Source organism: Panicum hallii, chromosome 8 (assembly GCF_002211085.1).
Source record: "Panicum hallii strain FIL2 chromosome 8, PHallii_v3.1, whole genome shotgun sequence".
NCBI lineage: Eukaryota > Viridiplantae > Streptophyta > Magnoliopsida > Poales > Poaceae > Panicum > Panicum hallii.
Genome location: NC_038049.1, coordinates 39,843,550 through 39,869,751, shown reverse-complemented (window position 1 = coordinate 39,869,751; position 26,202 = coordinate 39,843,550). Strand labels below are relative to the sequence as shown.

The 26,202-nt window shown below is 42.6% G+C and overlaps 2 protein-coding genes and 1 pseudogene across 2 annotated transcripts in view; 2 read left to right on the top strand and 1 right to left on the bottom strand.

Annotated features, from left to right (window-relative positions):
• The window catches only part of LOC112902333 (protein AIR1-like), a 66,696-nt gene extending 51,319 nt beyond the window's left edge, over window positions 1–15,377 (top strand). The window contains exon 8 of the mRNA XM_025971359.1: window positions 15,155–15,377. The gene's annotated coding sequence lies outside the window, so the exon portion shown is untranslated. The remainder of the gene's footprint in view (window positions 1–15,154) is intronic.
• LOC112902334 lies at window positions 12,047–22,025 on the top strand (annotated as a pseudogene).
• LOC112902335 (zinc finger CCHC domain-containing protein 7-like) lies at window positions 15,195–25,156 on the bottom strand. Its single transcript, XM_025971360.1, is given in 11 exon segments — window positions 15,195–15,339; window positions 15,444–15,573; window positions 15,654–15,848; window positions 22,060–22,167; window positions 22,258–22,288; window positions 22,290–22,360; window positions 22,802–22,963; window positions 23,773–23,931; window positions 24,015–24,119; window positions 24,622–24,900; window positions 24,902–25,156. Coding segments are annotated over 10 exon segments (1,275 nt in total). The 5' UTR covers window positions 25,019–25,156; the 3' UTR covers window positions 15,195–15,339; window positions 15,444–15,525.
• Between the last annotated feature and the right edge of the window lie 1,046 nt (window positions 25,157–26,202).

The following is a 26,202-nucleotide window of genomic DNA, read 5'->3' as shown; positions in this document are numbered from 1 at the left end:
CCGTGGGAGCCGGAGGCGAGCCGGCGCGGGCAGCAGGCAGATGCGGGGCGCTGGTGGGCGGAGCGCGCACAGGCACTAGCGTGCGGCTCGGCATGGGAGTAGACGGGCGCTGGGCGAACGCGCGGCGCAGGCAGGCCCGGGCAGGAGCGAGCAGGCGCTCGGGATCCAGGCAGCACTGGAGTGGATACTACGCAGGAGGAGGCGTGGGCGGCAGTTGCTGGGCGGCAGGCCGGCGTTGGGTACGGCGGTTCGGATTGGGCGCGACGCAAGTGCTGGCGGCGCGCAGCGCGGAGCGCGGAGGTGGAGTTGCAGCACTGGGCTAGTGCAAGCGTGCGTTTGCGGCTCGGAGTGAGCGCGCGCGACGCGGGAACAGGCTTGTGCGGGCACAGCGCGACCCGGCGTGCAGGACTGAACGTGCAGGTGGAGCTCTGGCGCGGTGGTTTGGCGTGGGCTAGCACGAGGACAGCAAGGCCCCGCGCGTGGAGAACCTGGTGGTGGTCTGGCGTAGGCGACCGTAGCAGGTGTGACGTGGGCCAAGCACGCACGCGGTTCAGTCGTGTACGGGAGCGACGTGGCAAGGCCGAAGCAAGCGACGCCAAGCTCTTGCGCAAGTACCGGCGGCGCGTAGCGGGGCTTCTGCGCGAGATGCAGGAACACGGTGGCGTCGACCTTGACTATGCCATGGTGATCTTTGGTGGTGCAGGAGTGGCCGTATCGAAGATGCAGTTAAGGTGTTCGATGAAATGCTGGCCGCGGGAGAACTGATGCTAACTGCAGTGATGCACAACGCATTGACCGGAGGTCGTCGAGGAGAGGACAACGGAAGGCACGGCCCTAATGCAAGCAGACCACGGTCCTCGTGAAGGCGGAGGAGTGGTTATGGCATGACGAACTGAAAGGAAAGGCGGCGAAACGAAGGCGAAGGTCCGAACAGATTTGGACTAGCACGTCCGCGGATGCGAGCGAAGTGTTCTACCAGTGGCCGACTCGGCTCGTTTCTACAGGCGCGTGCGTATGCAAAGCAACAAACCACGCGCAAGCAAGTTGGAGGCCGATGGTGTGGAAGTAGAACGGGAGCGGCGGCCTTGCGAATGGTTGCGCAAGTATGCCGACAGTGCACGCACCGGAGCAGTCAGGTCAAGGAGGGTTTCTTCTTGTGCGTGAGCAGAGGAAGTTCAACCCGTGAGCAGGAAAACCCTAAGGTTTGCATAAAAGTGGGCATAGCGAATCAATTCGGCTCCATCGTCTTGTCCCATGATCCACGACATCCAGCAACTTCTACTCTTTGTCACCGTCGAGCTCTTCTCCTCGCTAATCTTGTTCGCCACGGGAATTCACTTTTCACCCGTTCTTCTCCACAACCAAAGCTACCCCAAGGTTTGCCCTGATTCACTGAATCCTCCTAATGCCGGCGACTCCTTTGCTGGAATATCGTCGTTAACTTCCTGTTATCTGTTTTCCCAGACCAGGGACTTAATTGCTTTAATTTAGAAAGTTCTAGGGTGTTTTCTATAAGATCTCTAGAGCTTTCTTTATTTCAAATCAATGAACTTCTACATTTTATAGATTTTCGTAAGAAGTTCATAAAAATACAAAATCAGTTTTGTTGGAAACCCTAGATCAAAATCTACAAGTTTTATGTTGTGATCTTGAGTAAAAGTCTTTGATGTGTGCTCTAGGTCAAATGTTAGGGAATGAATGTTTTATTGTGCTTTATATTGTATGCTTGTGTTATAGCGGAAAAGTAAGCCATAGAATATATGTCTTAAATAGAGATGTATGATGTTTAGTTAATCCTTTCATATGAGTGCTCTTATCCCTGCCATCAAGACTTTAACCTTGTCTGATTTCCGTTTCCTTAAGATCCTTTTCGTAAAAGGATCCCTGTTAGTTTGTATATATCTGCTGCTTAGCTAATACTTCTCGACAGCTATGCTTCAGTGTCAGGTTATCAACCCAGGCACTTAGCATCTGTTTTCTTTGAGTCTATGATGTTCCTGTGTAACAGCTGTCAGTCGATGCTTCTACCCTCGACTGGTTAGCTGATACGGTTGTTATCTTTCTGATATCGGCTACTGCTGATACCATTCTTTTGTTCTGTCCTACGTCGGCTACACATAGTCGATGTATCGGAAATGCACACACAATCTTAGAATTCTTGCTATCGGCCGATCCAAGCCGATTCTAGTTGTTTTCCATATCGGTCAAATAGAGCCGATCAATCTTTAGTTTTCCCATCTTTATCCACACACTTCTATCAGCCGATTTATTTCCTGAAAGATCGGCTATATATCTATCGGTCACATATCCTCAACCACACTCCAATCGGCTGTACGTCACTCAATTATTGTGCTGACGTAATCGAGCCGATACAACCACACCTAGTTACCTACGATAACACTTAAGCACATCTCAGTCAAGACACAACTATTTTAGGAATTATCCCTCTACTAAAGTGATCGGTGTTTTCATCGATCAATCAGGAAACTGGTGCACCTGTCAATCGACTACCCAGACCAAAGTACACAACCCTCGATCAGTAAGATCGCACAATAGACACGCCTCTAGTAGACACGACCTAAGCACATCAATCAGCTAAATCTGATGCATCCTCATCGGTTAAGGTCAAGACCAATGCACCAACCCATTAGATAAACCAAAGACGTGCTGATAATCCAATCGGCAAGATCCTTTCTTTGTCTATTCTTACTGCCAATTTCTCCTTCAAACGGAAATCAGCCGATTTCCTAAGGCAAAGTAGATAGTTTCCTCCTTTGCCAATTCTATCGGCTGAACCCCGGCTGTTTCCAATCAACTCTGCTGTAGTTTTCAACAAATTGCCGATCTTAATTAGTTGTCCACCTAAAACTCTATCTAAGTCTAGTTTCAGATCTTTTTGGTTGTTATATGAGTGGTATGTTAAATGAGTATTGGATTGCAACTGTATTGTGAAGTAAGATAGTTTTATGTGCACACCTTGAATGTAATGTTGCATTGCATGTAGATACGACTACTTCTGCAAACAGTACCTACAAGATCTCCTAGGAGTCTACAAAGGATTTTCCTGAAGACCAAATGAACGTCACCAAGGGATTAACTGAAGCCCCGAACCAAAGTTCGGAAGATATTGACATTTCTGACTTCAGTCCCACCAGTAAAGGCAAGCCCCAGACATAACCCACTATATTAATTACACTGCAATCTATATCTATTTACGTATTCTATGCATTAAGTTCTTAGGAATTGCTTGAAACCCTAGTTGCATTTTCCTAGGAACCAATGTATTGAATGATAGCACTTGAGTCCGACTAGCTGCTATGCTAATAGGACCGGTAGAAGTTGGGTGATTCCCTATCACTCGCGCGATATAGGAATTGTAATGTTTACATTCCTGTTATCACTATAAGGATGACGGACAGGAGTTTTATGAGGTATCATGGTTAAGGTGATACCCCGTCTGTGTTGTTGAAATTGATAAGATCGCGGTGTGTGCCGATCGGGGTTAAGCGTTTGAAAGTACTAACCACATGCCGTGAGTTTTGGGTAAGCGGCAAGCCTAGTAGCCAATCGGCCCGAGGAGTGGACATACCTCCCACCACTCGTCTTGCTTCTTCTGGTTACTTATGTTCGACGTGTGGGAATACGTGTTGCAAGGGCAATCAGGAGTACGGGTTTTGTAGTCGCGCTACAGACGTACGTCCTGCACTTTGGAAGTGCGTATGGTCCTGCAGTCGCTTGTGGTGGACCTGTCCACGAGTCGGAATGAAAGGCAAACGGTTGCTTCGGAACTATCGTTGGATGTTCCAAGCGTGTGAGTTAGGTTTACCTTGCAAGGTTAAATTCGATTCAGAATCGTCCGCTTCTCACGATGATTGAGACTGCTTGATCCCTTTATCACACAGAGTAACAAGAGCAACTATATGATGAGTAATACTGATGGTTGAGATAAAGAGCTCTACCTTGCTTGCTTAGTTATAAGTGCTTATCTAGAATGAATAATCACATAGAACTTGAAAGCTAAAAGTCAAAAATAAGGATCTACTCTTAGTTGCTTTTCAGCTGAAACTAAACCTAGAGCTATTATAAGCCTTCATAAGTCTAGTTACATGGCTATGTATACCATGAACGGGTAAGCCTTGCTGAGTATTAGTATACTCAGCCTTGCTAGCTATATATTTTGCAGGTAATGTCTGGAAAACCCTACTCTTCCCTGCCTTGGCCCTGTGCTCTCCCAGAAGGTTGGTCCGTGGAATAGGATCCGTCCCCGGCCAACACCGATGATCTCGAGTGATGTCGTGCCCGGGCTTAGCATGACATCCACCTTAACGACGTGTTGTAAATCATCGCGTATGTTTTCCGCTGCCAAAAACCATAGTATTAACAGTTTGTAATCTTTTCTCTAAATTTGAAACTTCGTACTTCTTTTGGAAACTCTTGTAATGTAAATCCCTGTGATGTAAAAATGTGATGGTGATTGTATCTCTGGACTCACCTTCGTGTGAGGTAACCTTATTTGATCCTGTGTATCGGTGGTTTATCGGGACGTTACCCGACAGGCCAAGGGATTATACCGTTTGAAGCACGTTGGAGCCCTCGGGAGTGGACTCGCGTACTTGAGCCGGTATAATTCAGGTTGGTTCTGCCACACCCGTAACCCTACTCCAGTCTCGCACATCCCATCCAGGCAAAGCAGTCTTCCCAAACTAACTAATTGTTGAATTAGTACTTGCTATACTAATAGCTCTTCAATCTGTTTATTGCTGCTTCATTGTCCTTTCCCTTTGCTCTAGCGTTAGTCGCAGGACTCCCTGTTGCATTAGTCGTAGTCATCTATTTGTAGAAATCGTAGGAAAGATCGTGGGAACCTACACCGTACCTTTCGTAGTCAATACGATGAAACCAAAGCCTTAGTAGAGGAAGGAACCGATCTGATTCCCAGAACCGAGGCAACCGAAACAGGTTTCTCCACTACTGCCGTTATTGAACGAGGACAAGGACAGCTGCCCCGTTGGGCGTAGATTTCATCCCGTTAGTGTGCATTGTTGAACCCAAAGACAAGTAGGGATTTTTATATTGATAGCTAAGGGGATGTGGGGATACCTCTATTGAATCTATTGAATTTGTTTCATTCCGAGGTGCCAAAGCCGTTGATTCGAAACCTAGGATATTCCCTTTGATTTTGTTAGAGGAGCCTTTATCCGGATAGGAAGGTATGGTTGCTGGTATTAATCTAGCTAGTAGGAAGGAAGCCGTTAAATCCGATACTACCATTGAATGTATATACGAATCCCTTTTCGTAGCAAGGAAAAAGCCGAAACCTCGGAGCCTAATCCTGTAGAGGGACTACTTTCTATACTACATATCATGTGCTTGGCTTTCGCCTAGCTCTCCTTTCTTCCATACGGGCTACCTACTTATGGACTAGTAGTTTTTAGGCTAAGTGAACGGGTAGCTACTGGTTGACGGTGAGACTGATCCTACATAATTGGTTTCGACTTCCTTTGATGTTAGTTGAGATAGTTTGATATTTCAAATAAGTGTTTCCGCTTGAACGAGGTATTTTTCTCTGTACTTGAACAACTCTTCTATTTTTAGTTTCTATGTTCGATATTTATAGAAGAGAGACCTTTTTACCAGGAAGAAGAATCCACTTGTCTAGTGGGGTTTCATAGACGAATCGAGCCTTCTTTGGCCTTTGGTTACCAGGAGGGGTGCATCACGTGCGTGCGAGATAGGAGTGGTGGGTACGATCTCAATCGAAGGAAAATAGGTGTAGGTTGCGCTTTCGCAATAGTGTAGTACTTGAGGCAGAATCCACCACCTAAGAATTAGGCATGATTGATAAAAAGCTTATCTGTAGACGGATAAGTGAGTCTCCAACCTTAGCTAGTTGTACAAGGCACACTGCCAAGGAGTATGTATTAGCCAGACCTAGAAATTCATTACCATGATTCCCCATCAAAGAAATCCGTTCCTTCTCTTCCTAAATTCTAAACCAAAGCAAGTGGTGAACTTCCACAATGGTCGGCACTCTCTACTCTGGTTCCTTGTTGTTGCTGGAGGAAAAAACCCTCTTATTTGTGTGGATAGATATACGAGAAATAGATGCCTAGCTTGCTATGCCCGATAACGGCATTGAAGTAGTGAATTTATCAGTACCATATCAGTGGCATACAACTTCGTACCTAACAGCCGAGTTGAGTGGTGCTTTTTTTCGAGACCTTGGCTTCAACCAATCAATTGAATCTTGGACACATTTAATTCTTAGATATTGCTTAAGGGATCACCACATATATTCATCAGATTATCATGTTTGTCTCGTCTTGCTATTTCCATCGACCAACCATGAGAGTGTTAATCAACTCCACCTGGAGGAAGTGCCAAAGGCGTCTGTCTATCATACATAGCGTAGGAAGGTGGAGCTTTGGTCGTGGACACTAGGGGAGACAAGTAAAATAATGAGTCAAATAATGAGTAGAGAAGGCAAGCCCAAGAGTGTAAGAGCACAAGATGAAGCATGGCCTTGGCATATGAGATTTTGCCATTTGCACTTGATAAAAGAAGATGGAAAAAGGGATGTCCAAATCAACCTGTGAAGCATGTATTTTAGGAAAAGATAGTCTATATAGTGGTAGTACTTTTCCATCAAAAGCAAGATAAAGAGAATCAAGCACCACTTATCAACCGGTTGGGGAATGTACAAAGAATGCTGAAGAATAAACAGCGTAAAAGGGGAAGAGTTCAAAAACCAGCTAACTAAGCCTATCACACCAAATAGAAAAGAGACAAAAAGACCAAAACAAGCTTTTTTTCAAGCTCTACAAGTCCTATATATAGTGGTTTTCTTAAAGCCCAAGTAGGACAAAGAAATGCAAGTAAATACCCTCGATTCATTCCTTTTATGCGAGTGGGAAAGCTAGCTAGAAATCAATGACAAGGAGTAGAGCCTAGAGCAAAAGGGCCTGGCGTCAGGTTAGTTAAAGCAATAAAGTCAATGCTGGTGCTCGCTTATTCAATCCTTTTTTCTCTCCTCCTTTGTACTAATCACTAGCGCTAAGAACTAGGTCAAAAGGAAAGTCAGCCCTTAATACAGAGTTTTCTACTAGTTCTTACTTGTGTTAGTGAAGCCAGATAGTTCAACTTACCTGTCCAAAGTCAATCTATGAAAAGTCTTCCTTATAGGCGCACCCAGCTGTAAGAGAGTAGAAGCAATCGGAGTAAATAAATCCCATAGTGAAATGAGCATTAGATGTTGACTAGAAACCCGAGCTTCCTCTTCTCGTTTTGATGATGCAAATCATTATGACGATTTTTATCGGTTTGGAGACCATATATCCAAGCCTGAAGCGATCAAATGTAGTTAAACCGGTCCCTGGGGATACTGTTCCAGGAAGAGCTACAGTTGAAGGAGATGCTGCAGAAAGTTCACCTGTTTCAGTTTCAATTGGAGTACTAGCCCCAAGGGAAGGAGCAGAGGTATCAGATATGTACATTTTTTTTTGTCCACTGCCCGTTTACCCACCTTTGCGAAGGTATAATAAATCAAACATAATTATCTAATGTTTGGTCATTTGGGAAGATGTCTTAAAGAAAATATAAATGTCAAACATGTTGATAATTAATGCTATGTGAAAAGAAACTACAACAATAAGTAGATTTTTTCAAATAATTAAATAAACTTAGGAGCACGGGTGAGCAAATAATACACGTATTAGGGGAAAAGATGATAATGGCAGCTACACCACATTAGAATCTTAAATGGTTTAAGTCCTAGATATAACACAAGAAATGAGAATTATCCATTGAATGAAAATAGTTTTTTTAGCAACTTATAAAATAATGTGTGAGGAAAAACTCAATATATTGTATAAACCTGTTTTTTCCGTGGGAAAATGGAAGATACATGTCATTGCATTAGAGGTGTTTGCTTATTATGTTTATTAATCTTTGTAGTAGATAATTCCATTGAGACTTGAAGTAATTATGTGTTATGTACAATTTCCAGTAGCTATATAGAAGCATGATGATTAGTGCAATCATTACAAAGGGACGGAGGTTACATTAGTTTGGGTTCTTGTACATACACATGTATATTTGCCAATATCATTATTATGATTGAAAAAACTAATCATACATATTTATCTATGTACATAATTGGTATGTTTCATATTAAAAATGTAAACGTATAGCAGATAACAAATAACCTTTTCATTTTAATATATTATGAAACTATCTTCAAACTACTCTTCGAAAAGGGTTAGGATGCATTTTCAGAATCCTACCTATCAACAACCAATCTTTTCCACCATCATGGATGCAAAAGCTGTTGCCGGCTGCAGCATCATCAAGCTGTTTCCATCAAACTATATATTTGTAATAGCATGACATAATCAAGTGGGAGATAAATTGATTCATATTGTGCAATATGAAGGTTGGAGGTTGTGGAATTCGAGAAAAAACCACTTATTTGTTTTAACTCTAAATTGTTAAATGATAATTTACAATTTGAGGCTAAAACAAAAGCATTCTTAGAACTTGATCGGTCACGAAGTTCTCTAGATTTATATTATATATACCGGATCGAAAAGTGTATCACCTTTCAAATTGTGGCTCGATTGAGAGAAGAAATTTACCGGGCGCTATCTGCCTCCCCAAGTTCTACGAGACTCCATCCTAGCCGTCGATCGGGCATCGCACGCTGGACTTCACGTGCACCCTCTGCTCCATCTCCACTCATCGCCGCACATCGCACAATGACGTGCGGGTCCCACCCCACGTCGCACACGCAGCGGCACGCCTCTCCCGAGCCCGCACAAGCAGACGAACCCAAACTATAGACGGCAATGGGTAAAATCCACGCGGATATTAACTTTGTATATCCGTATCCGCGTACTAAAATTCGTACCCACAGCCGCGCCCGCAACCCGCCACGGGCACGAAACGACGCCCGTATCCGCTATCCGCGGATATCCGCGTACCCGTAGGCACGCCCGTGTTACATTTCAACAGCAAGTAAACATTATTTATTTAACGGGACAAATAAATCTGAGCATAGTCTTATACATGAGTACATGATACATCACACATTAACAGAAACAAACGCATACAACCATACAAGAGTCCGTGTTCAAAACTATTATTACATAAAAGTCCAATTGAGCCAAGCAAATATTAGAAATCATTAGTCGGAAACTCGGAATCACCAGTGCTGATGCAAGAATCTGCCTTCATTTCTTCTTGAATGTCTTCAAGACATGACCAGAAGCTGTTGACCCTCCCATCACCGTCATCTACAAACAAGTTTCACATATATTAGTAGCTACAGTTTACAGATCTTATATCAAAAATACATTCTAGAGTACTACCTTTAAGAGTATTACGAAGCCAACTTTGACCACACATCAAAGCCTCCAACATTTTAGGAGTAAGATGACTGCGATGCTCACTTAAAACCCTTCCACTAGTGCTAAAAGCTGATTCAGAAGCTACTGTTGTGATTGGAATAGCTAAGATGTCACGAGCAATTTGCCTCAAAATGGGATACCGAGTCCCCTCCAACTTCCACCAACCAAGGATATCAAAATATTCATTCTCATCATGAGGAAGAGTTTCTTCATCCAAATAGCGATCTAGCTCATTCTTACTTCTAACAAACCTAGTAGTCTTCTTATTTGCAGCAAGGATTTTAAAAATAGACAACACACCAGCTGCATCAACCGAAGAACTAGCACCACTAGATGATGTACTAACAAAGTCTTGTTCTTTAACATAGTATTGTTTCATCAAATCAGATAGCAATTCATGGGCCTCTGTCACATAAATTTCAGCATGTTCTTCACCAAAAAGGGCAATATAGCAAGCATGTAATATTGTCATCTTAAAACGTGGATCAAGAATGACAGCAACAGCCATAAGACCATGTATATCAGTCTAATACTTGTCATACTTTTCTATCATGGCAGCAGACATTTCCCTAATTATTTCATACTCATCATGCTCCCAAGATTTGATCTTAAGTTTAATCTCACATACTTGGAAAAAAAAGGTTGGCCGTCACATATTTAGTCCCAGAAAATAACTTAGTGAGGTTATAGAATAATTCTAATTTCTCACAAACTATACTAGCAAATATCCAATCATTTGGTGGTGGACAAACATAGTTCCTATCAAGCTCATCCAAGCGTTCAAAAATCTTTCTATAGGGTATAGCAATTCTAAGCATGATATAGGTTGAGTTCCATCTAGTTTTGCAATCTAGTTGCAACTTCTTGACCAATTCAACATTTTCATCTAAAGTTGTTTTCTCAAACTTTTCATACCTCTTTGGTGTAGCAACCCAGTAAGCAATACTGTCTCGGATGTTTAAAACGGCACTTCCAATGACGTCCATGCCATCTTTGACGATGAGGTTGAGAATATGTGCGCAGCACCGCATATGCAGCCATTTACCTCTCAAAAGCATATTAGTTACACCAAGTCTTGTCTCCATTAAGCCAATCATACTATCATTGGTGCTGCAATTATCAAGAGTCACGGTTGATACCCTCCGATCAATATCCCAGCTCTGGAGGCACTTGTGCAATGCATCACAAATAACTTCAGTGGTATGCAATCATCTGTCCAAAGATCAGTTGTAACAGCAACACGGCAATTGGTCCTTTGCAGGAATATCCTAGCTTTCCTTTTCTCACCCTCATAGAAATGCATTATGTCCTTTCTAATAGTATTTCTAGTACCCATTTTAAACAAAGGTTGCAGGGCAGTAACAAAATTACGAAAACCATAGTGGTCAATAATGGACAGTGGGTACTCATGCAATATGATCATGGAATAAAGAGCTTTCCTAGCTACTTCTTGATCAAACATATAGTTTTCTACAGTAATTGCCCCTTTTTCAGTGGTTCCAAACCGCAAATTACTTTGAATTTTATCTCCTGGCTTCTTATTATTTAAAGGACAAGATTTTCAGATGGGTTGTACCATTCCTTGATACGGCTGAAAGTTTCTTGCCACAATGATTGTATTTGGCCTTCCATTCTCCATCAACACAAACTTGGACGAAGTCATTCCACACTTTAGAATAAAGTTTCCTCCTTTTACCAGGAGCAGCAATAGCTTCTTCCTCCCCATCCGAAATGTGCACAACATTATCTTCTGTTGTATCAGCTGCAGCCACTACAGCACCTGATGCTTGGGAACCTGTAACTTGGGAGCTTCTAGGAGCACTAACCATTGCAACTGTAGAACAATTAACATGTTCTTAAGTTAAATATCTAGAGAATAAATAGTTAGAGAATAAAGGTACATGATCTTAAATTAAATAGCTAGAGAATAAACACACAAGTACACAACTTTAATCATGATTCAGTGATGGGACAAAATACTTTGAGATCTCATTTTGATGGGACAATTAACTGTCAAATAAAAGAGTGATTAAATAAAGAATACAAAGGTATGTTGGGAAGATACTACCAAAAGATCTTATTGACTGTGAAACTCATTTCAAAACCTCTTCTGCAGTCATTAGGAACAGAAGTGCGGACACACATGCTAATTTTTTAGACTGCTTCTAATAATATCAGCTAAATTCTAGGTATATTTTTCTAGATCATGCATAATTAGGCATCGTTTCTGCATTCATGCATTTGGTACCTGATACCTTATGTCAACCTCAAAGTAGGATGCTTACATCTGAATGATGCTCTTTACAGTTAATTTGCAGCTATAGTTCTTACTTTTTTTTCTATGCTTGGTAACCGGTAATTCAGCTATTTGATTGGAGATAGTGATAGTCCGACAAATAAATATATAGTTACTTTTGTTTTCTCTGACACTGAACTGCTGTATGAACTATGGTCCTCATGCAATAAGATGGACCGGTGCTTGTTGACCAGGAACTCTAAAAAACTTATGCTTCTCATGACCTTGTTTCTCAGGCCCGCGATTACATCTTGTACTTGTCACTTTTTGATATTCTTGACACAGTGCTACATGGCCTGAACAGAATCTTTTGAAAACTCTGGGCCCCCACGTCGCACACGCAGCGGCACGCCTCTCCCGGGCCCGCACGAGCAGACGAACCCAAACCCATGTCCTGGCCCGGGGAGACGCTGGCCAAGGAGGGGCTTTTCCACGGCGCGCCGCCTCCAGATCGAGCGCGCTAGGGTTTGCTCCGCCGCCCCGCCGCCACCGCAGCCGCCGATGGCCCAGCGCTGGCGCTCGAGGGCGCGGCGGGACCCGGACGTGGACGACGACGACGTCGGCGGCGGCTCCCCGCCCTCCCGGCGCCCGCGCCGGGGCGGTAGCGGCGACGAGGAGGAGGAGGAAGGAGGACGACGACGTGGGTAACGAGGACCTCAGCCTGGAGATCGTCGCGCGCGCGCGGCGGAAGCGGCACGGGGCTTCCGGCGGCGGGACCCCCGGGCTTGCCGACCTGCTGCAGGTGTCCTCCGGCGACGAGGAGGCCGGCGAGGACGCCGTGGTGGAGCTCGGCGAGGCGGAGGAGCCCCGGAGGAAGCAGAGGAAGAAGCACCGGAAGGAGGCGGCCGAGGCTGCAGCGGCGGCCGCCACTTCCGCCCCCGGCGAGGAGCAGCAGGAGGTAAGCATGAGCATTCCTCGTCCTCTTCCCCTTGCTCGTGCTCGTTCGGTATGATTGAAGTGTTCGATTCAGGCCCCGGTGGCATGTATGGTTCAGTGATTTTAGCTACGGAATCCCAGATAGAATCAAAGTTGAGCTGGGAGCTGTGTGATTGTACTGCCTGTAATGTGAGCACAGAGGAAGCTACTGAATCCATCGGATGTAGGAATCCAAAGTCGTGCCCCATTGCTTAGTCTATGCCTTCCTACTGTTGCTGGCTAGGTATTAGCTGGTTTTGTTTGAAAATTGTCTAAAGGCAGATAGCTGTGCTTTCTATATTAGTAGGCATAGCCCAATGAAGCCGGAGAGATGCCTATTTTACTGTTGTGTATGAATCGAGAGTGATGAATTGCGGACGTTCACATGTGGGACTCAGGGATGTTATGTTCAGAGCTTTTATTGGAAACAAAAATGTAAGGTTTTCCTGGAGAGGCACTAGTTGATTTCTTCTTTTCGGCTTCAGGTTGGTGGCACTCAGCAGGGACCTATTGGGATAGCAGAATCGGTGCTAACTGAAGATGGGGCTGATGTCCCTGCATCTGACAACATGGTTCTGCGGAAGCTCCTTGTAAGTGCCAACTGCCAATTAAATTTCTTGTATCTGGCTGCTCACATAAGCTTACCATTGTTTTTGCTTCTACTTGTGATCAGCGCATACCGAGATACTTCGATCCTGGGGAATCATTGTTGGAGACTTGCTATAATTGTAGCGAGGAAGGACATGTGGCCGCAAACTGCCCAATGGAAAAGCGGAAGAAACCTTGCTTTGTTTGTGGGTTGTTTGGGCACAATGCAAAGCAGTGCACGCAGGTTGGTCTCCCTAGCTCCGAGGGATTATCACTCGGTGACTTGGGTATGTCCATTCATGCCCTTGATGAGTGCATTCTATTTGGTTCCTATTGTTTGTAAGCGCAATGTTTCTGTAATTGAGGATATTTCAACATGTGCTTAAGTTTTAACATGTTTTACCTTATTTAGGTTTCGATTCTTGCAATCATGAAAATGTACCTCCTCATGCTGTGAGAACATCAAGAAATTTACCTTAAGCTAAATTGGAGCATTTTTATCATCATTCTGTTTAGCTCTTGCGTCTCTACAAATGCTAGGCAAAATGGAAATATATCTTAAGCGTGTTACTACATTTTTACAGTAAATGCCTTCTGTTTAGCTCCTGCATGAACGCTCATGTTTCTAGGCGAAATGGAAATTTATTGCTGATTTTCTGTACAAAGCACACTTGATGCCAAACATTAGCAGAATGCTTATGTTCCTTCAAATTAGATCTGCTGTTCATTTTGATCAAACAACTGCTTTATGTTCATCATGCCAGTTTGTCTTTTGATTCGCCTCTGCTCTGTTCACTAAGTTCACTGTTCCTATTCTCATGCTTATTGACACCATGTCAATATAAGTATATTTACTTCTATGATTTGTGAAATCTTCCTTTTCGTAATCACGCATGCCTGATGAAGTTTTCCATTGTTTCTTTGAATCTTCTGTATTAGTCATCTATTCTGGTACTGTAATCTCTATATCTTGTTCTTGTAATTATTTTTGCTATAATTCTTACTGGTGTTTGGCATTCTCAAGAATAAACAAATTGTTAATGCTTTTCACAGGGTCAAGATTGTTTCATCTGCAAAAAAAGAGGTCATATGGCGAAAGACTGCCCTGATAAGCACAAGAGGAATGATCATCAATCCACTTTGTGTTTAAGATGTGGAGAAATAGGTCATGATATGTTTGGATGTACCAATGATTACCCACCAGATGATATTAAGGTTACTGCTTCTTTGCCTTGTTTTAGCTAATTTGCTACCTTCCTGTCATAATTGAATTTTGTTTGTTGGTGTTTATTTTCCATAGTCTCTATTTCCCTCTAGTATTGGTCTGAAGAAAAATGCATATAGAAGAATTAAATGTGAGGTAGATTTTTTCTTTTTTATCGTGTTTGGGATAGGTGACTGGGCAGTAGGATGCATGAACTGTGTAATCTTTATGCCAGACCTTCCCTTCTATTCAATGGTAGCATGATCCCTGAATCTTGCATGTACAATTTTTTGAATCTGCAATAGCTGGATAGGGTAGGTGCCCTCTATGTTAGAATCAAACTATTTATGTAGTGCAATAGTGTCCCTGCTGCTAATTTAGATCCATGTTCTAGTCATGAATCATCTAGAATAGCTTCCCCCTTGTTAATGCCTCTGTTTTGGATTATGCAGCAAATAAGATGCTATGTGTGTAATCAGAATGGTCATCTATGCTGTTTTGATGTCGCTGACAATTGCCCCAAACAATTGTGCCAAATCTGGTCATTCTGGTCTGGTAAGTTTTAATGCTTATAAATTATTATTTGCACTGTTTCCGCATGTTGCTTCTCATGGCAGGTGATTAACATTGGACCTTCTATTCTAGGGATGTGCCAAGCAACGTAGGGAAACTAGCGCTATCTCAACTCCAACCGAGTGCTACAAATGTGGCGAGGAAGGCCACTTCGCACGTGGCTGCACAAAGAATGCCAAGGTTGGTATAAGCATCTCACAAGTTGTCTGCCTGATAAGAGTTAACCTATGATCAAATGCATACACAAACACATAGCAATAGCAGTCAAGTACACGGATCGGATTCACAGTCAGTAAGTTTAAGAGTCAATGTATCTCAAACATCGATCCCGTGTTGTTCCAAGAGATGGCACCACCAATCTGCAGGAAAGGAAAGTAAAAGAAAAGAAAGAAAGAAAGCATATCAGATGAAACCCATAAGTAGGCGATTGCCAAGGTACAGTACAAGAAGTGAAGATCGCTACCTCTGGAGCTCTGCTCGTGGAGGTAGTGACAGTGTAGACCAGCCTTGCGTAGAGTCTCACACGTAACGATGCATCCTTTTCTCTAGCAGAGGAAGCAACCGCCATGGTCCTTCATGCAATGGTCCTCGAGCTGTGAACCAACCTAGAGTCATCACTGTCACAGATTAGGATACATGCTGCTTTATTAGCCGAAGAATTTGAGATTCATACCCTTTCTTTGTCAAACGACTCCACCTTGCCTTTGTGGAAATAACAAATATCGTAGACCTCCATGCCTTTCTTTCCGCTGAGCTCCAACTTTCGGTTCCAGCAGAACGTAGCGTAAGTCAGCGCGACCTTGTCATCACAGTCCTCGCGCTCCCGGTAAAGCTCTGCAATGTTGTAACCGCCCTCGAACAGATTGGGCTGCAAGGAAGGGTTCATGCCATTTATTAAGAAACAAGCGTGGGCATTTTGAAACATTGCATATGCTTACGACAGGAAAAAAATGTGCAGATGACCAAAGAGAGCTAGGAAATTCAGCTCAACAGCACCAGAGCAATCAACATCATCAGAGACTAGAGGGAAGAGTCGTGGAGCCGAGAAAAGTACGAGCATGGCGATGCGACGGCTGACAAGTGACAAGCAACTGATTCTTGCGAATACAAACTAACGGATACTCTACGCAATAGAACCAAGAACCGCGATAGAGTACGGCTGAACAAATCAAAAACCAAGAACGAACGCAACAAACAGGGGGCCCGAGAAGCAAGAAACGGCCAAGAAGCGAACAGAATGAAGGGGAATCCTTACCGGCGGCGCAGGACGCGGATGCGACGGCGGAGGACGCGGACGCGGAGCCTTGCTCTTCCTCTTTGGCTTCTGGGCGCTGTAACATTCCGGGTTTGCACCCAGAATGTTATTGTACAAAATTTATGAATTTCAAAAAAATTTCGTGTATGTGCTTTGACAGGGACAAAAATAAGTATAAGTTCTCTCCATCTCGAAATTTTAGTAAATTTTACTTAACATTTTAAATTAAGGTTCACTAAGATGTTAGTGCTGTGGGAGATGAAAGCAAAAGAAGCATACGTGCAGAAAAATATTTTAGTATGCCATATATTACAGCTGAATTGAAATCTCCATTTTGTGGAATGCACCAACTCCATAGAAGGAATGTCCATGAAACTATATATATAGGAAACTTTAGAGATTCAAACGCCTGGTTGTACTCAACTGACTGAACATTGGGACCATTATGAAGTTTCACATTGTAAAATTGATCATTTGTGAATTTACGTATTAGTGGATGCATCACAAATTCACGTGTGATCATATGCTTTTCACAAGATAATTTTTGCAGCCTTTCATAAATGCTCACATCATATCCTGCTTCTTTACAAATCTAATAATCGATAAGAAAAAAATTCATTTAGATATCAAGGTTTATTTTGGCCAAGACTTAAAATATTATAAATGGATGGAATCCAGATATAAACAAAAGACAGAAAACTATATCATGCTTACATGTGAGGGAGAAAGAGGCAGCATGTCAGAAGAGGTAGGGAGTTCTAGTTGGGGCCATATTGTTAGTGAGAGAAAGAAAAGGTAGATGTGATGTCTGGTGGATCCCACATGCTACATCAGCGAAAACTACATCCAGAACTATTATAAACTGTTGCAAGGGTAATTTGAACAGTTTTGAGAGACGAGGGACGTATCGTGTCTATTTTCGAGTTTAGGGGGCAAACTATGATAATATTCTGAAGAAAACATATGTACCTTGCTGTGGACTAAAGGTTGTATATGAAGATGGTCGCCAAAGAAGATGGTCGCCAAAGAAGACAATGTGCCGTACGAAGACAATATGCCGTACAGGAAGCAGAAGAGAGACTGGCAAATCACATTCTTTAATTCGATCAGCATCACTGATTATTAGGATATCAAATGTTTCCATGTCCAAGCCATGCAACTTATTTGTGCCATCAACAGTGGTAATAATGATTCTAGAATGTTCAATGCAAAACCCGTCAATTTCATCCCTGTCTTTTATATGAGGCAACTTCAAAGACTTGATGAGTTCATCCAATAGTATTATGCAGCCAATCCTTTTTTCATTAAGTGACTTGCAATTGAGTAAGTACGGTCAGAAGCAATAATATCTGTAGCAGATGTAGGTTCGAATGCTGCTGCAACATTCATCCGTCAAATCCTTATCCAACAAAACCTTAATTATTTCTTTCATGAGATGCAGTAGATCCACAGGGATGCTACTATCTTTTTCCGGCAAACAAACTGCTGAAGGATGGTTGATAAGGTAAGCTAGAGAATCACGAATATGATTCGACAATATGCGAAACTTATCATTGAGTGAACTTCGGATTAAATTTTGTGTCTCCATTTACTTATTGTTGTTCATATCGTTCGTGATCTTGTTTCGATCCGATCTACTAGATAGGTGTAGATCTTGTATATTGAATTCCTGCATAGGCTTTGCAATATCTTTTACCAATTTTGTATTCAAAGGGAATCATCAAAAGTTAAGTATATTTTGAATTTAGTTGGTTATTTAATCCCGGCTGGAAGATCCGACCTTAGGTCGGATCATTCGCCGCGCGGAAGATCCGACCCTAGGCTGGATCATCTGGCCGCTGACATTTTTCGGCCAGATTTTCTTAAAAAAATTAAACAAGGTCTATTCACCCCTCTCTCTAAGCCTAGTGTTGTTCTTTCAATTGGTATCAGAGTCTAATCCCTTGATTAAGGTTTAACCGCTAAAGGAAACACACTATGGCCGGAATTGGTGATAACTCCAGTATTGGTGCATCCTCCGAGAAAGAACATATGATTGTGGAATCATGCTCAGATGATGATGATGATTTCGTTATAAGCGATATTGATGAGAGCTTGGAGGAAGGTCAAATAGCACAAGAAAAATAAATGGATATGAGATGCCCTTATTCAAGAGAGGCATTAATCTTGAAGAGTTGATAAAAAACATTGCTCATGGTGCGTCAAGGGTGAACAACATTGAAGCAAAGATCTTTGGTTAAGATTCTTAGCAAGGTTGCTAAGGACTCAAACAATCTTAAGGAAAAAGAGAACACCATTGAGCGCAAACATCTTCCAACTACACAATTGATTACACGGTCATGTGGGATCAAAATAGGAAGATGGTGATCAAGTATGTTGGCGCTCATGCCAAGAAAATAATAAATGATGAGAAATGTTTGGGTGCCCAAGATGTCTCGGTCGAACCCTCAAGGATCCAACCTCGTTTGGGTATCTAAAATCAAGATTTGATTTGTTTTATTTTGTAGTCATATTCCTCCAGTGGTTCTACATGGTTGCTAGATAGCGGTTGTTCAAATCATATGATCGGAGAGAAAAAAATATTTACTAATTTTAAGGAATATAATTCGCCTATTGAGAGAATCATGTTTGGCGATAATAATTATGGTGATGCTGTTGATCAAGGTGATATCTCTATCTCAAAAGATTCATCACTTACTAATGTTTATTTAGTTGATACTTTGAGGTATAATTTGTTATCCGTTTCACAACTTTGTGAGAAAGGCTACAATTATCTTTTTACTAATGAGGGTGTGATCATCTTGAGAAGCGAGGATTCCTCTATTGCATTTACAGGTTGTTTAAAGGGAAAATTTTATTTAGTTAATTTCACAACTACTAAAGTGGAACCTAAGACATATTTAGTAACAAAATCTAATTTGGATTGGCTTTGATATCGCCGAGTTGCTCACGTTGGCATGAGAAATTTGGCCAAACTTTAAAAAGGTGAGCACATCCTAACAAATGTTACTTTTGAGAAAGACAGGTTATGTAGTGCTTGCCAAGCCGGGAAACAATTTGGCGCTCCTCATCCACCCAAGAACATATTAACTAGCTCAAGATCTCTGAAACTACTTCATATGGATTTATTTGGTCCAATTGCTTATGTTAGCATTGGTGGAAATAAATATGATCTTGTTATTGTGGATGACTTCTCTAGATACACTTGGTATACTTATTGCAAGATAAAAGTGAAGCTCAAAGGGTTATCAAAAAATTTATTAGAAGAGCACAAAATAAGTTTGAATTAAAGATTAAAAATATTAGAAGTAATAAAGGTTCGGAGTTTCGGAATCTCAATGTGGAGAAATATCTTGATGAAGAAGGGATAAGCATGAGCTCTCAGCTCCTTATACTCCTCAATAAAATGGCATTGTTAAAAGGAAGAATAGAACTCTTATTGAGATGACTAGAACTATACTTGATGAGTACAAGACTCCGGATTCATTTTGGACCGAAACAATTAATACGGCTTGCCATGCCGTGAATCATCTCTATCTTTAAAAGTACTTGGGCAATACTACATATGAGATCCTCACCGGTAACAAGGAAAAGGTGCATTACTTTAGAGTCTTTGGTTGCAAATGTTATATTCTGAAAAAAAAAACAAAAATTCTAAGTTTGCACTTAAGGCCGACGAAGTTTTTCTACTTGGATATAGTACTAATGAACATGCCTATCATGTTTTCAACAAAACCTCCGAATTTGTTGAGATCACGGTAGATGTGAAATTTGATGAATCAAACAGCTCTCAAGTAGAGCAAATTGAAAATGACCTTGTAGGTAATGAAGAGCCTCCAAACCACAATCCATTTTGAAGATGGATCTAGGAGAAGTAAGACCTCATAAAGATTAAGAAGAAGAGCAAGCGGAAATCCAAGCTCCAAATATTTATCCTAATCTTAATTCATCGTATCATCAACAAGAGTCGAACACCAAATTCTTCTCAAGATCAAGATCAAGCTCATGGTGACGATCATGATCGTGGCAATGATATAGTTTCATGTCTTTTATTTATGTCTGGATTCCATCCATTTATAATATTTTAAGTCTTGACCAAAATAATCTTATGCCTTGATATCTAAATGAACTTTTTTCTTATCGATTATTAGATTTGTAAAGAAGCAGGATATGATGTGAGCATTTATGAAAGGCTGCAAAAATTATCTTGTGAAAAGCATATGCTCACACGTGAATTTGTGATGCATCCACTAATATGTAAATTCACAAATGATCAATTTTACAATGTGAAATTTCATAATCGTCCCAATGTTCAGTCAGTTGAGTACAACCAGACGTTTGAATCTCTAAAGTTTCCTATATATATATATAATTTCATGGACATTCCTTCTATGGAGTTGGTGCATTCCACAAAATGGAGATATCAATTCAGCTGTAATATATGGCATACTAAAATATTTTTCTGCACGTATGCTTCTTTTGCTTTCATCTCCCACAGCACTAACATCTTAGTGGACCTTAGTTTAAAATGTTAAGTAAAATTTACTAAAATTTCGAGATGGAGAGAACTTATACTTATTTTTAGTCCCTGTCAAGGCACATACACGAATTTTTCTTGAAATTCATGAATTTTGTACAATAACATTCTGGGTGCAAACCCGGAATGTTACAACGCCCAGAAGCCGAAGAGGAAGAGCAAGGCTCCGCGTCCGCGTCCTCCGCCGTCGCATCCGCGTCCTGCGCCGCCGGTAAGGATTCCCCTTCATTCTGTTCGCTTCTTGGCCGTTTCTTGCTTCTCGGGCCCCCTGTTTGTTGCGTTCGTTCTTGGTTTTTGATTTGTTCAGCCGTACTCTATCGCGGTTCTTGGTTCTATTGCGTAGAGTATCCGTTAGTTTGTATTCGCAAGAATCAGTTGCTTGTCACTTGTCAGCCGTCGCATCGCCATGCTCGTACTTTCCTCGGCTCCACGACTCTTCCCTCTAGTCTCTGATGATGTTGATTGCTCTGGTGCTGTTGAGCTGAATTTCCTAGCTCTCTTTGGTCATCTGCACATTTTTTTTCCTGTCGTAAGCATATGCAATGTTTCAAAATGCCCACGCTTGTTTCTTAATAAATGGCATGAACCCTTCCTTGCAGCCCAATCTGTTCGAGGGCGGTTACAACATTGCAGAGCTTTACCGGGAGCGCGAGGACTGTGATGACAAGGTCGCGCTGACTTACGCTACGTTCTGCTGGAACCGAAAGTTGGAGCTCAGCGGAAAGAAAGGCATGGAGGTCTACGATATTTGTTATTTCCACAAAGGCAAGGTGGAGTCGTTTGACAAAGAAAGGGTATGAATCTCAAATTCTTCGGCTAATAAAGCAGCATGTATCCTAATCTGTGACAGTGATGACTCTAGGTTGGTTCACAGCTCGAGGACCATTGCATGAAGGACCATGGCGGTTGCTTCCTCTGCTAGAGAAAAGGATGCATCGTTACGTGTGAGACTCTACGCAAGGCTGGTCTACACTGTCACTACCTCCACGAGCAGAGCTCCAGAGGTAGCGATCTTCACTTCTTGTACTGTACCTTGGCAATCGCCTACTTATGGGTTTCATCTGATATGCTTTCTTTCTTTCTTTTCTTTTACTTTCCTTTCCTGCAGATTGGTGGTGCCATCTCTTGGAACAACACGGGATCGATGTTTGAGATACATTGACTCTTAAACTTACTGACTGTGAATCCGATCCGTGTACTTGACTGCTATTGCTATGTGTTTGTGTATGCATTTGATCATAGGTTAACTCTTATCAGGCAGACAACTTGTGAGATGCTTATACCAACCTTGGCATTCTTTGTGCAGCCACGTGCGAAGTGGCCTTCCTCGCCACATTTGTAGCACTCGGTTGGAGTTGAGATAGCGCTAGTTTCCCTACGTTGCTTGGCACATCCCTAGAATAGAAGGTCCAATGTTAATCACCTGCCATGAGAAGCAACATGCGGAAACAGTGCAAATAATAATTTATAAGCATTAAAACTTACCAGACCAGAATGACCAGATTTGGCACAATTGTTTGGGGCAATTGTCAGCGACATCAAAACAGCATAGATGACCATTCTGATTACACACATAGCATCTTATTTGCTGCATAATCCAAAACAGAGGCATTAACAAGGGGGAAGCTATTCTAGATGATTCATGACTAGAACATGGATCTAAATTAGCAGCAGGGACACTATTGCACTACATAAATAGTTTGATTCTAACATAGAGGGCACCTACCCTATCCAGCTATTGCAGATTCAAAAAATTGTACATGCAAGATTCAGGGATCATGCTACCATTGAATAGAAGGGAAGGTCTGGCATAAAGATTACACAGTTCATGCATCCTACTGCCCAGTCACCTATCCCAAACACGATAAAAAAGAAAAAATCTACCTCACATTTAATTCTTCTATATGCATTTTTCTTCAGACCAATACTAGAGGGAAATAGAGACTATGGAAAATAAACACCAACAAACAAAATTCAATTATGACAGGAAGGTAGCAAATTAGCTAAAACAAGGCAAAGAAGCAGTAACCTTAATATCATCTGGTGGGTAATCATTGGTACATCCAAACATATCATGACCTATTTCTCCACATCTTAAACACAAAGTGGATTGATGATCATTCCTCTTGTGCTTATCAGGGCAGTCTTTCGCCATATGACCTCTTTTTTTGCAGATGAAACAATCTTGACCCTGTGAAAAGCATTAACAATTTGTTTATTCTTGAGAATGCCAAACACCAGTAAGAATTATAGCAAAAATAATTACAAGAACAAGATATAGAGATTACAGTACCAGAATAGATGACTAATACAGAAGATTCAAAGAAACAATGGAAAACTTCATCAGGCATGCGTGATTACGAAAAGGAAGATTTCACAAATCATAGAAGTAAATATACTTATATTGACATGGTGTCAATAAGCATGAGAATAGGAACAGTGAACTTAGTGAACAGAGCAGAGGCGAATCAAAAGACAAACTGGCATGATGAACATAAAGCAGTTGTTTGATCAAAATGAACAGCAGATCTAATTTGAAGGAACATAAGCATTCTGCTAATGTTTGGCATCAAGTGTGCTTTGTACAGAAAATCAGCAATAAATTTCCATTTCGCCTAGAAACATGAGCGTTCATGCAGGAGCTAAACAGAAGGCATTTACTGTAAAAATGTAGTAACACGCTTAAGATATATTTCCATTTTGCCTAGCATTTGTAGAGACGCAAGAGCTAAACAGAATGATGATAAAAATGCTCCAATTTAGCTTAAGGTAAATTTCTTGATGTTCTCACAGCATGAGGAGGTACATTTTCATGATTGCAAGAATCGAAACCTAAATAAGGTAAAACATGTTAAAACTTAAGCACATGTTGAAATATCCTCAATTACAGAAACATTGCGCTTACAAACAATAGGAACCAAATAGAATGCACTCATCAAGGGCATGAATGGACATACCCAAGTCACCGAGTGATAATCCCTCGGAGCTAGGGAGACCAACCTGCGTGCACTGCTTTGCATTGTGCCCAAACAACCCACAAACAAAGCAAGGTTTCTTCCGCTTTTCCATTGGGCAGTTTGCGGCCACATGTCCTTCCTCGCTACAATTATAGCAAGTCTCCAACAATGATTCCCCAGGATCGAAGTATCTCGGTATGCGCTGATCACAAGTAGAAGCAAAAACAATGGTAAGCTTATGTGAGCAGCCAGATACAAGAAATTTAATTGGCAGTTGGCACTTACAAGGAGCTTCCGCAGAACCATGTTGTCAGATGCAGGGACATCAGCCCCATCTTCAGTTAGCACCGATTCTGCTATCCCAATAGGTCCCTGCTGAGTGCCACCAACCTGAAGCCGAAAAGAAGAAATCAACTAGTGCCTCTCCAGGAAAACCTTACATTTTTGTTTCCAATAAAAGCTCTGAACATAACATCCCTGAGTCCCACATGTGAACGTCCGCAATTCATCACTCTCGATTCATACACAACAGTAAAATAGGCATCTCTCCGGCTTCATTGGGCTATGCCTACTAATATAGAAAGCACAGCTATCTGCCTTTAGACAATTTTCAAACAAAACCAGCTAATACCTAGCCAGCAACAGTAGGAAGGCATAGACTAAGCAATGGGGCACGACTTTGGATTCCTACATCCGATGGATTCAGTAGCTTCCTCTGTGCTCACATTACAGGCAGTACAATCACACAGCTCCCAGCTCAACTTTGATTCTATCTGGGATTCCGTAGCTAAAATCACTGAACCATACATGCCACCGGGGCCTGAATCGAACACTTCAATCATACCGAACGAGCACGAGCAAGGGGAAGAGGACGAGGAATGCTCATGCTTACCTCCTGCTGCTCCTCGCCGGGGGCGGAAGTGGCGGCCGCCGCTGCAGCCTCGGCCGCCTCCTTCCGGTGCTTCTTCCTCTGCTTCCTCCGGGGCTCCTCCGCCTCGCCGAGCTCCACCACGGCGTCCTCGCCGGCCTCCTCGTCGCCGGAGGACACCTGCAGCAGGTCGGCAAGCCCGGGGGTCCCGCCGCCGGAAGCCCCGTGCCGCTTCCGCCGCGCGCGCGCGACGATCTCCAGGCTGAGGTCCTCGTTACCCACGTCGTCGTCCTCCTTCCTCCTCCTCCTCGTCGCCGCTACCGCCCCGGCGCGGGCGCCGGGAGGGCGGGGAGCCGCCGCCGACGTCGTCGTCGTCCACGTCCGGGTCCCGCCGCGCCCTCGAGCGCCAGCGCTGGGCCATCGGCGGCTGCGGTGGCGGCGGGGCGGCGGAGCAAACCCTAGCGCGCTCGATCTGGAGGCGGCGCGCCGTGGAAAAGCCCCTCCTTGGCCAGCGTCTCCCCGGGCCAGGACATGGGTTTGGGTTCGTCTGCTCGTGCGGGCCCGGGAGAGGCGTGCCGCTGCGTGTGCGACGTGGGGTGGGACCAGCACGTCATTGTGCGATGTGCGCGACGAGTGGAGATGGAGCAGAGGGTGCACGTGAAGTCCAGCGTGCGATGCCCGATCGACGGCTAGGATGGAGTCTTGTAGAACTTGGAGAGGCAGATAGCGCCCGTTAAATTTCTTCTCTCAATCGAGCTCAAGTTCTAAGAATGCGCCCGTTACACTTTTCGATCCGGTATATATAATATAAACCTAGTGAGCTTCGTGACCGATCAAGTTCTAAGAATGCTTTTGTTTTAGCCTCAAATTGTAAATTATCATTTAACAATTTAGAGTTAAAACAAATAAGTGGTTTTTTCTTGAATTCCACAACCTCCAACCTTCATATTGCATGGTTCGGTGAAATTAAACTGAGACGCATGGCGCCTGATCATCCTTGGATTTTAATTCAGTTCCAAGTAGAACTAGAATCTATCGAAGTTGCATTGGCATGGGGAGTGGCAGGAGAGTGCAAGCTTTTGATTTCGGGTTCTTTTTTTTTAGTGAAAAGAGGCCTATTAGGATGGGATTCCTGTTTGGGCTTGCGCTGGCAACTCCGTTTGCCGGTGCAAAGGGCTTGCTTAGGCCACTTCAATTTTGCAGCTAGTGACCGGATCCATTTCTGCATTGAGTCATCCAGTGTTATTGAAAATGTCTTGCCATTTTTCTTTTGACAACTTTACCATTTGAAAAACTTTTCATAACCACATTTCATGGTAATACAAACAGGCCTTGAAGGCTCGATTTTGAAATATTCAAAAGTTAGATGACTCCCATAATCGTTTGATTCTGGATTTTAGAAATCGTCTAACTTTTAAATTTCTTTAAATCGAACCTTTAAAATTGGCCAGAAACTGAAACAAATAGTACCTTCACCGGAGAGATGTTACTTGCTATACTGAACAAATATAGCTTGTGGGAATCATAATAAAATGCAACATGAAACAAAGGGCCCACTTGGTTCAGGGTTTGAATCTCGTGGCTGAGGGGAAAACTGTTTTTTGG